Source organism: Cephus cinctus, unplaced genomic scaffold, assembly GCF_000341935.2.
Source record: "Cephus cinctus unplaced genomic scaffold, Ccin1 Ccin1_scaffold1762, whole genome shotgun sequence".
Lineage (NCBI taxonomy): Eukaryota > Metazoa > Arthropoda > Insecta > Hymenoptera > Cephidae > Cephus > Cephus cinctus.
This window is the reverse complement of record NW_014333980.1, coordinates 215261-227304: the sequence shown is the minus strand read 5'-3', so window position 1 is coordinate 227304 and position 12044 is coordinate 215261. Positions and strand designations below refer to the sequence as shown.

General features: G+C 35.7%; 2 protein-coding genes across 2 annotated transcripts; one reads left to right on the top strand and one right to left on the bottom strand.

The window, feature by feature from the left end:
* Positions 1 to 273: 273 nt before the first annotated feature.
* LOC107273592 lies at positions 274 to 5461 on the bottom strand. Its single transcript, XM_015751949.2, has 7 exons — positions 4818 to 5461; positions 4637 to 4754; positions 4066 to 4419; positions 3534 to 3812; positions 3141 to 3439; positions 2586 to 3072; positions 274 to 2503 (listed from the first exon to the last, which is right to left on the bottom strand). The coding sequence occupies exons 1-7, from the start codon at positions 4913 to 4915 to the stop codon at positions 2321 to 2323; spliced, it is 1818 nt and encodes a 605-aa protein (XP_015607435.1). The 5' UTR covers positions 4916 to 5461; the 3' UTR covers positions 274 to 2320.
* A 587-nt stretch (positions 5462 to 6048) lies between these two features.
* Positions 6049 to 12041, top strand: LOC107273587 (synaptojanin-1). The gene is made up of 7 exons (XM_015751943.1): positions 6049 to 6175; positions 6655 to 7012; positions 7181 to 7345; positions 7555 to 8609; positions 8875 to 9446; positions 9553 to 9727; positions 9801 to 12041. The coding sequence occupies exons 1-7, from the start codon at positions 6049 to 6051 to the stop codon at positions 10808 to 10810; spliced, it is 3462 nt and encodes a 1153-aa protein (XP_015607429.1). The 3' UTR covers positions 10811 to 12041.
* Positions 12042 to 12044: the final 3 nt, after the last annotated feature.

Below are 12044 nucleotides of genomic sequence, written 5' to 3'. Positions count from 1 at the left end.
TCAAATAATCATTTTAATCTATACAAATCTCAATTTCAAGACAATAAGTATAATTTTTGTTTTATTTTTATTAAGCTCTTTTTTTATTAAGTACTCACAAAGGTTGTTTCCTTGAAGTATAACAAAGATGGTATATATATACCAATTATGTACAAAACATATCAAGCATCGGTCATATTAGGATACAGAAGTGCTTATAAATATTTAATCAATTATATTATATCAAGGGATTGCTTCATACGGGGCTTGTGTTGTAATATCTGAATACTAAGCTCGTCTATATATTTATATTAAATATGCACGAGTACATATGAAGCAATTGATTCTGATTATATGACTGTCTTCTGGTTTTAATAACAATATGTAAAATGATATATTAATTAGTGTTTTAAATGAATTTTATTATACATGGCAGTGTTCTTTTGTGTAAGCACAGTTGATATTTGGGATTATTCTTCTATTTCTTTATCGCAGTGGGGTATGAACATCGACTATTACCTTATATTTAATGACGTAGTCAATTAATGTATCAAGTAGTGGCAGAGTACAATCGTTTAAAACAAAATCATATACAGTCTTATCGGTTAGCAACATGCATTTATGTATCAACGGTTTGGAAGCACTTGAAAAAAAAATAAATTATTTTTATGTCATTGGCTGTAGACAGTATGTATAATATTAGAGACTACAACAATATCTGACAGTATGATCAGTTATCCTTTCCATAGAACTCAGATTAAAGAATCATGTAAAAGCTTTCGGTACATTGATTCTAAATAATTAAAATAACAAATAGTTTTCACTATGTTCACTGCCTGCAGTGGCACTTTGATAAAGTCCTAAATGACAGTATTATTGTTAAAAAGTCAAATTAAAGTTATTCCGTTTATCTGCCAATTGTGCAATTTATTAAAAAAAAAAGAATAGCATTTAACGAATTTACTGGAAAGTCAATCTATAAATTGCTGTGTTTTTTTTAAAATTAGCTGTCCCATATTGCGAATAACAACGTAACGTGAATGCATAACGGTATAAAAAAGAAAAGAACCTGTAGCGATTATTGTTAAACAAGTTTTCACGGCTTGTGATATCAAATCTTTTTGGATTCTTTGAACAAAAGAGCAACTCCTTACCGAGCTAAAGAGAACCCACAATGTTACCTTAACTTCTCCTTAATCGATTAGAAGACTTTTACGAAAACTTTGAGCATTCGTATAAAGTACTCTAAGCTATATAAAATGTCCAATTGTTTAACAATGGTTATAGACCGCAATTACTTCTATTACAAGAATCCATTTTTTATCAATTATTATGAACATTCAATTAGATTATAGTTTGATACAATATAAACTCGTATACAAACTATAGTTTTATATATATATATATGTATACTATGTAATAATAGTCAATCATCCGTACTACAAGTTGGTTCACTTGAATTATTAGTGTTTCTATTTCGCAGTTTTGCTTTGCATCTTTCTGTGCTTTTTTTCTATGTGAGATAAAACAAATTACGTCTAATGAGAGTCATACAGTATCGTGATAAGCAATCAGGTAACAGATTATACTGTATACATATATTCAACATTGACGTAAGCAACCTTTGACTTTAATATAAATAAATTTTTTAGAATATTCGTAGGTTTTTATGTCAGATTATTAAATCTAGAAAGATATAGAAAATAAATTAAGTACTGTACGACTCTCATAATATCTTATTTGTTATATGAACACTTACGAAGAACTGACATCATTATTATCACAATTGGAACTTAACTAATTGTCAACTTATCTATTAGTAATCGCTGTAACAATAACTATCTTAGTTTCTAATGAACGAATATCACTCGTTATACGCTTCACGCAAGAATTACGTACTTTAATTATCCTTGACGTATCGCAATACCATTACTTATATATATTTAACGAAAGTTTGCATATTTCTTAGGTGAGCTTTAAATATCACTCACGCTGTCTTAAACTTAAAGTAATTGCCAACCTGTCGGTTTGTTAGACTTGTAGTAGTAAGGATATAAAAATGGAAAAAAAAGAAACAAAAATGATGGTTCAAATACAAGAGAATACTTTGCGAGTGAAATTTAAAAAAATGTACGTATAATTATAGACTATTAATAAATATCGATTGTCATTCTCTCTCTGGTTATTGTAAACAAAGGAAATAAGAATTTTCTGTCAGGCAGGTGGCAATATTTGAAAATCCAGAAACCCGGAGAAGCAAATTCTATCTAGTTTTGATTCAGGTCTAGGTAATGCAACAAGATGAACCCTCTAGAACATCCTGTATAAACGTTACTGATCCTTAACGTAGTAAAATCGTGCAGAGGACTATCATGTTAAAGATTAGTGAACCACAGAGCAATGCCGGAAGCCAAGTGGGTGTTGCTAAGACCGTTTGCCCAGTTTGCGTAGTAATTTCCTGGGTGCTTCTCGTTTTTACAGTGGGAACATCCGAAAAGCCTGTATCTGAAAGTGCTTTGTGAGGCTGAAAGGAATTAAAAAAGGGATTTCATATTGATATCTTAAAAAATAATTATCATGTTATAAGATATTTATTATCGTCTTACTTTAAATGTTCGGGGAAATAGTGGCCGTGGACTTTCAGGCCTGACGAAGGAAGAGAAATTTCCTTTATTTGATTTTGCATGGTGGCAGCATTGAGTAGTATCAGACAATACTGAACAACGGTCAAAGTCATTGTACAGCGAAGGCTCCTGAGAAAGTGCAAGATTTGAGCCAGCTGAACCAAAGCCAGAACTTCGACTGGAAGACCGAGAAAGGGCAGGCTCGTCCATTCCAGCTTGCCAATATCCTCCGGCGACCCAAGACTTTAGTTTTGGAGGACTAAGAATAGGGCGACGGGACTTTGTAAATAAATCAGAGCTCTTTGTACCATAAACACGTGTCTCGAACATCTTTGCCTTTTTAAATGATTTCTTTGTTGGAGTTGCACTTAAAGAAAGTGAACTTAAGGTACTGAGACTCTCATCGAAACCATTTTTTTGCACTTCCGTATTACTGTAAAACGAGAAGCCAGCTTGCTTGTGAAAAGTCCTGTAACAAATTGGTATCATTGTTATTTAGGTATATGATAACTGCTTTTTAAAAGAATTCAAACTTACATTGGACTTTGGAAAACTTGTGTGGCACGTATTGGCACAGGTGCTTCTACAGAGGCCGGAGTCATTAAAAGATTTGTTATGTTTACTGGAGAATTAGGTGTCGTCTTTACATGAGTTACTTCTTTTTCAGATTCTGGTGTGGTTGGAGTTATGTTGGCTCTGGGTATTGGCGACAAGGTTCCAGAATTTCTTTTTGATGGTGATTCCAATTTCTTGAACGACATCACTCCCCTCGAACTCAATGTATACGATTTTGTTCTTATATTAGCAAAACCAATAGCGGTAGCCAACATCAGAATCTAAGTTGGATTTATTTTTTGTTATAGTAGATAACAAAGATATTCATCAAGGACAATGGAACGATTTTTAAGACAATTAAATATATTCACTTACTGCATGGTATTGTGTGATATGTTCCAAATGAAAGTAGTCCGTGTTGAAATCAGATTTTAATAATTTTAAATCTTTGAATGGTGTTAAGATTCCTATGCAAATCCATAAAAATGTAAGGAACATATCAGATGTCCTGCGATTAGCAGGGCTTGTGATACAAGCTCCAAGCTGAATTAATAATCCAGTGCAAGGTATTGGCCAAGAACCCATGTAGTAAATGGTTGATGATGAAAGAATTGTAGAAATAAGTCGAAATATTTTTTCGTATTTAGATCCATTCTGAAAAAAGAACATATCACTAAATACCATAATCTTATAGTTCATTTGGAAAAGGCTTAAGTTAATCATTTAACCGGGAATTACGTTTCCCAGATGTTCAGCTATCTGCAGCCTCTAATCATTCTGCACATTAAGGATATACGTGGCCTACTGACTTTTGGTCTAAAAATTGTTTGCCCCGAGACAATCTGGGTTCAAGTAAACAATGATTAAATACCAGGTTAAGTGTTTAATAGCATCAATCAGTACTTACATTAACAATAGCTTGTACAGGTTTCTGCTTAAAGAACATCATTTTGTACCGTGTAAGCCATGATGATTGCTTACATAGTACATCATGTACAACTTCACTGCATTTTGAACACAATGTATATTTTTCTTCTAGTTGTTGACGGTATTGTTGCAACTCCCAATCATAGTTCCAGAAATTCTTTGGCTCAAATCTAGAGAGTTCACGAATTTTTAACTCTTCATTAACATTGCATTGCGTACATAAACCATTATGAAAAATTGAAGATTTGGTTTTAATAGGTTTGGCATAGAATTTCATAGAATTATTCTGTACTAATTTGTATTGAGCCGGAATGCTGTAATTGTAGCTTCCATCCTGAAAATTCAAATATGTCAATAATGTTTATAGATTTAAAAAAATGGTTATATTAAATTGCATTACTTTATATAATCATCTCTAAGTAATAACTCCATCCAAAAAATCCGGTAAAATATTTTTTAAATCCGTCATGCTATCTCTAAGCTGTGTAAAAGTTAGATACACATGATTGATGCTATAGATAATCACCTTATATCTTAATTATCAACATTACCTTACTAAATCCATTATACTGTTTACAAGAAGGACAGAGCCACCAATCAAGCTCTTGTCGCCAGATTTTAGTATTTTTATTACAAAACCAGCAATTAACAGTGACTGGCCATCTGATTCTAGAATGAAAATGATAGAAAGTAAAGGTGGAATAGAGTAACTTTCACTGTCTAAAAACTTACTTCAGTCTATGAAAAATCGTCAGACTGCAGACAAAAATGAGCAGCAACGTTATGATTATAGAGGTGAAATTGAAAAGTAGATCCTTTTCAATTTCCATGGTTCATTCTATTTCCAAACAAATCCTATGACTCCCGCCAAAGGAGTCCTTTGACCTTAACCTGAAATACGGTGATTCTGAAGCAGCACTGTTTATTTAAAAATAATGAATGTTAAGCTTATCACAAAAAATGTTAGTCATCACTCCGCATTATTAACTATTAAATTTTCGATGTATCTTTTTATGTTTTCACTTGCTAAATACAAAATTCACTAATCCCGGCACCCATGAAATTCACCCTCACGTGCCGACACCTAGGAGATTACTCGGGCATCTGTGCTGCACTCTGTTGAGTAATTTATTGCGGATGTCATGATTAATATTTGCATACGAATCCACACTTCCGTTATAACGTTATTCCATGTTTCAGAAAATGAAAAAGAAACTTTCATAGTAATTCATGATTAAGTACTGCTTTTAGAAATCTCAACAAATCCGATAATTGAAATTTGTAGATAAGTAAGATTGAAAGAATTACATTCAGCTGGTAAAACCGTCTTGTGAAACAACTTATTACCATACCAGCTTACACCATTATACCCATATAAAAGTTAAAAATGGTGTACACCAGTGTATACAATATAAATCATTGATACTAACAAATTAAAAACATCTTATTACTTACGCATTGTTTTCATAGTTAATTAAATTATATAAGAATGAAAGAAATTATAAAAATCATAAAGGTGTAAGGACACAATGCATGCTGTTCATCTGTTAGCAAATATTCTCATAATGATTTAATATACCGATTAGGATGATTCTTGCACAAAATCATTGTCTGTTATTGAATTACTCGAAAAACAATTGTGCTCAAAGATATAACAGTGGAAAATGGCGCGGCGACGAAATACCGTGCAATCAAGAGAACCGAGCCGGCGCGTCGAATAGCAAAGTTTCGCAGGTATCGAAATATCGACAGACTAGCGGCGCCCGCTAGCGAGGAAACTCTAGCGCGGGGCCATAAGTAGAATCGAAAAGAAACGAAATCCAACGCAACGCAACGCAAGTCGTGCTATTTTCCATCAGCAGTTTTAATCGGCACGACGACAATTGGCATACAAGTTTACGCTACTCCGTATGACGATTCTTTTTGTCAGCTCTCACTGTAACCGCAACATTCGATCGCGAAAATGGCGATGGGCAAAGGTTTTCGCGTTTATGAGAAATTAAAGCCTCCTAGTCCACACTCTCTCATTTTGGAGCAACGAAATCGTAAAGATACCGTCCTCTTTGAATCACAGGCAGTGGCTGTTCTCTGTGAGTACTTCTCCATATTTATTCCGTACTTCTTTCCATATCCTCTCATTGATTCTTGTCAGAATTCACTAGGGACTTTGCCTATTGAAAGACGTTTACTTTTTTGACAGTTACTATGAATTGCTTTTAATGAAATAGAATGTTTATAGAATATCTTACTCCAATATCTTAATTATTTCAGAGTTATCGTTAGAGCTTTTCGATGTACGTCTACTGTGACCTTTAGGAAAAGTAATTCGATTATTTCACTAATTTGATGTATTATCACATAGAAATTTTCTCTATTGTTGTATTAGATAACTATTTGTTAATATATTTAAAGCAAAATATAATGGCTTTGCTGTTAGCTAGTTTCAAGGTATTGTCGAAAATGTGACTGATTTGTCAAGATTTATAACAGTGAAGTTATGTTTTTTGTAAATTATTACTAATGTATTTTCTACTTTTACATGATATTAATGAAAGACTTTTTAATATAGCTGCACAAGAAACAGAATCCCTAAAGGCACAATATACAAAATTATTGGATGCTTATGGCTGTCTAGGAGTACTTCAGCTGAATGCTGGGGAGAATACTCTTCTATATCTTGTCCTCGTCACTGGTTGTTTCTCTGTTGGAAAAATTGGAGAATCTGAAATCTTCCGAATAACCCAGACACACTTTGTTCCATTGCATTATACACAGAGTAACGAAGATAGAGTGTCTGAGGTCAGAAAAGTCCTCAATTCTGGCACTTTTTATTTTGTATGGTCTGCTGGTCAGCAGGAAGCTCTTGATATTACTCTAAGTGCTCAAAGACAATGTAAATCTAACACAACGGATAATAGATTTTTTTGGTTAGTATAGTCATGATTCTAGATATATATTTCCAGCTTATAATTCAGTGTAAAATACATTGATTAAAAAAGATTTTTATCAAACTGTTGATAGCATAGAATTCTTAAGACTTTAAAATTACATTTAATCAGTATGTGCAATCAAGAGTTCTTCGTTCTGTTTATCAGGAATCGAATGCTACACATTCACTTACTAAGATATGGTGTCAATACAAGTCACTGGCTACTGAAAGCAATGTGTGGTAGCATAGAAATCCGTACTGTCTATGTTGGACACAGACAAGCTCGTGCAGTAGTTGTCTCCAGGTTGAGTTGTGAAAGGGCAGGCACCAGGTATGCTATTTATACCCATTTGTATCTCCAAATCATATATACTCAATTGGAGCATTATACGTAGATAATGAGCCACAATTGTATTCATAAATCACTAGTTATAAATAATATTTTCCTCTTCGAAGCAGTAAAGATAACAGCGATAGCATCTGTTTTATGTATTTTTATCAATACGCAATCAACTTCAGGTCTTCCCTTAATCTCCCTAGGTTCAATGTAAGAGGCAGCAATGATGATGGTCATGTAGCCAATTTTGTAGAGACCGAACAAGTAATCTACCTAGACAATGAAGTAACATCCTATGTACAGACAAGGGGGTCGGTGCCTTTGTTTTGGGAACAACCAGGAGTTCAAGTTGGCTCTCACAAGGTCAAGATATCCCGGGGCTTTGAAACATCGGCACCGGCTTTCGATCGTCATCTTACAATGATCAAAAAGAGATACGGTCAGCAAGTGATCGTCAATCTACTTGGCTCGAGTCTCATTGGAAACAAAGAAGGCGAAGCGATGCTTAGTCAATTATTTCAAACTCATCACAATCTGTCTCAACATAAGGACGTTCCCCATATATTATTTGACTATCACCAGGAATGTCGTGGAGGCAACACAAAGAATCTCTCCAAATTGAAAGCTAAGGTGGAAAAGTATCTGGAATCATTTTCCTTGTTCTACGCAATTGGTAATAACGTGATTCATGAGCAAAAGGGTACATTAAGAACAAATTGTCTAGATTGCTTAGACAGAACGAATTGCGTGCAAACATTTTTCGCCCTGGAAATTCTTGGTAAACAATTAGCACTATTAAAGCTTTTAGAAAAGCAACAAATGGTATCCAGATTCGAAGAAGTCTTTCGTCAAATGTGGATAAACAATGGCAACGAAGTTAGCAAAATTTATGCTGGCACTGGTGCTATACAAGGCAGTTCGAAACTTATGGATGGAGCCAGATCTGCTGCTAGAACAATACAAAATAATCTTCTTGATTCAAGTAAACAAGAAGCTATTGATATATTATTGTTGGGTTCAACTTTAAATACGGAATTGGCTGACAGAGCACGATTACTTCTACCATCCAATATGTTACACGCTCCACCCAGTGTTTTAAGGGAAATGTGTAAAAGATATAATGAATACGTAATGACTATGAATCTCAGAGTCAGCGTTGGCACATATAATGTTAATGGCGGAAAACATTTTAGGAGTGTTGTGTATAAAGAAGTATCTCTCACCGATTGGTTACTTGATGCTCCACGCAAATTCTCATGTGGGTATTTTACATTTAACACAATTTCTATTTCTATCTGTAAGAACATAAATCCTTGATGCCTTCTGCTTCCATTATTATTCTCCTATCAAGAAGAAGATAAAGCATGAAATCAAATACCAACGTGTTAATCTCTTCTAGTTAAAACCAGTCGTATGATATATTTGGAAAAGTATACTAGTTTCCACTCACTCAGCAACAACCATATCTCTATCTGTCTTTATTGTTTGATTGAAATTCATTAAATAATTATTACTCGTTTCAGCATTAGTCACTGTGGAACACGATAATGTTCCTGTGGATATATTTGCTATTGGCTTTGAGGAAATCGTTGATCTGAATGCCAGCAATATTATGGCAGCCAGTTCGGATAATGCAAAGGCTTGGGCTGAAGAGTTACAAAAAGTATTATCGAGAGACCACGAATACGTTCTGGTCAACTATCAGCAGCTAGTCGGTGTATGTCTTTACCTTTTTATACGACCGAAGCACGCACCGTACTTAAGGGATGTCGCGGTAGATTGCGTAAAGACAGGATTGGGTGGTGCGACTGGTAATAAAGGCGCAGCTGCAATCAGATGCGTCTTATACTCAACGTCTTTCTGCTTCGTTTGCGCTCATTTTGCTGCCGGGCAATCGCAGGTCAGCGAGCGGAACGCTGATTACGCGGAAATCACAAGAAAAGTAACCTTCCCCATGGGAAGAACCTTGAATACTCACGATTATGTCTTCTGGTGCGGAGACTTTAACTACAGGGTTGACATGGATAAGGACGACATGAAAGAAATGATTAGACGCAATGAATTTGATCAGATTTTACATTATGATCAGTTACGGGTAAGCATCTAGTATGAAAATAAAAGTTGAATACACTGTTAACTGTTGGAAGTTTTCTTCATAGGGTAATGATGGTATCAATTTTTATTAGATATTTTTTTTCTAGACGCAGCAGGAGCAAGGCAACGTCTTCAAGAACTTCCTAGAAGGCCCTATTAATTTCCCACCTACATATAAGTATGATCTCTTCTCGGATGATTATGATACTAGCGAGAAATGCCGTCAGCCAGCTTGGACTGATAGAGTACTGTGGAAGAGGCGAAAGCAGATACCGGATATAGGTATATTTTTAGGAATACTGTTATCTATCGTTTATGTTGTTATTATATGACGGGGTATTGCATTCTCGTGCAGATTCTCCAACTGATTGGAATCCCGGTCGTCTGGTGTATTACGGTAGAGCTGAATTAAAGCAGAGCGATCACAGACCAGTAATCGCCCTAATTGACATAGATGTTTATCGCGTGGATCCTGAGAAGCGGGAACACGTCTTCCGGGAAGTTATTCAAGATCTAGGACCTCCGGATGGTACCATAATAGTCAGAGCCGTAGAAGAGAATGACGATATTGACAGCGTTTTCGACGACAGCTTCATGATGGCTCTCCTCCAGGACTTGTCTCACATTGGCGAAGTGATTCTCGTGAGATTCGTAGGGGAAACTATCTGGGTAACCTTCCGGGATGGTCAGAGCGCCCTTGCCGCAGTACGCAAAGGGATGACCCAGGTCTGCGGTCAGACCCTAAAGTTGAGTTTGAAGTCGCCAAACTGGGTACAACTTATTGAGAAAGAGATAGAGATTTGTAGCAATACAACAGTTCCTCAGTGTGACGATAGTCCATCATCTAGTCCAGTTCAAGGATTTGATCAACTGGGAATATCAGAAAGACCACCTACAGGAAGATCTAGTCCAAATGGCAGTATCCCACCACCGAGACCAGCACCACCAAGTCGACCTGCGCAACCTTCTAGAAGTCCGGGACAGGAAAGACGTCATGTAACTCGTGCGGGAGTCTTTAGTGTCGTGCCAAGTCAGTTCCCAATACCCACACCCAGGTCGAATTCCGAAGACGAACAACCTGAGAGAGCTTCACCAGATTCTGCAATCTACGAGGAAATACAAGATAACTCTCCTAATTATCCTGTGCCAAATAGACCACCTCCTCCATTACCCAGGATGGATAGTCCATCAGAATCATCCAATAGACCACCACCAAGTTCTGTACCACCTCCATTGCCACAGAGACAAGTTCCTCTACCTCCTCCGCAACATCCTCCACCAAGTTTACCACCTCAGAATGCTCCACCTCCGGTACCAGCTAGAACCACAGGTGGTCCTCCTATACCAGCTAGAAATCCTCATTAAAATTAATCATAGTATTCTCTCTAGCCATTCTTAGCCAGTTATTATTTACCGTTGAACAAATTGCAATCGTGACACAGATTGTAGGCTGCTTCCAAATTTAATTTTACATATAATTTGTGAAAGAATAGTACCGAAAAATTTGTTTTGCGAACAGTCATGTCATATTACCACTCTCGGAATACGATAGAATATACACAACAAAAGTGATGTAATCGCAATAGAATTTTTGTCGGGCCAGATGACAATACTGTGTTCTATTCAATACCGAACAATTGTATGAAACGAGCTATTGGTGTGTTTCGATAACGGACGATACTCGTTCGCAACAACACACGTAATGGCCAATTAGGTGCAGCTTCTTTTGAGCTCAAGAATTAAGTTTCTTTATTATATAATAGTTTCTCCCAAATGCACTTAATACTGATTTAGGTATAACATTTAGCCACTGTTCTCAATGCGTCGAGCGTATGTAATTAATTAGAATAATCAGCAAGAGTAGATCGTGTCGAAATTCATATAGGAATTTCAATAAAATAAAATCGCTTTGCCTTGGCGCCGATTGATATTTGTTAGAATAGAGATCATTAGACACGTAGGCAATGATGCCCATCAGTATTCTTACGATCTATACACTTAATATTGCATGTATACAATTGTTGACCAATCGTTGTACTTTTGTGTTTGTAGTCTGTATCGGTTGTTGTACATGATGATGACGACGACTATAAGGTACTATGAGAAATTTATTAATGTTACTCGTTAAAACTTATAGCCGTAGAAGGGCGAGTGATTCGTACTGAAAATATTATTGTATTTATTTTCTAGTTTAGTGCGCTAAATCAGTGTATATACCGTTTGTCGTAGACGTAACTGTATGTACAACGAAGAAATGTATTCGATCGATTCCCGAAAAACCCCAGAGATATCACCTATTCAATTAGATAGATGAATTATATCTGAAACGTGCAAGCGACGTGAGATCTTTTTAAAATAGCGCGGGCTGATGTGATACGTATCATAAAACTGATAAGACGTTGTTAGTTTGGACGTAAAGTATTAACGTTCGTCGAAATCATTGCTCTTATTTTTCATTAACATTCCGTTAATCTACAAATTATTGCGAATTGGTGACGTGCCCGAGCTCCTTCGTAGCTAAAATTTAAAAAAACTTGGCAGCTCCTGTACTCTTCTGTAACTGTCTGTATCCTCGAAATATACATTATATTCTATATTG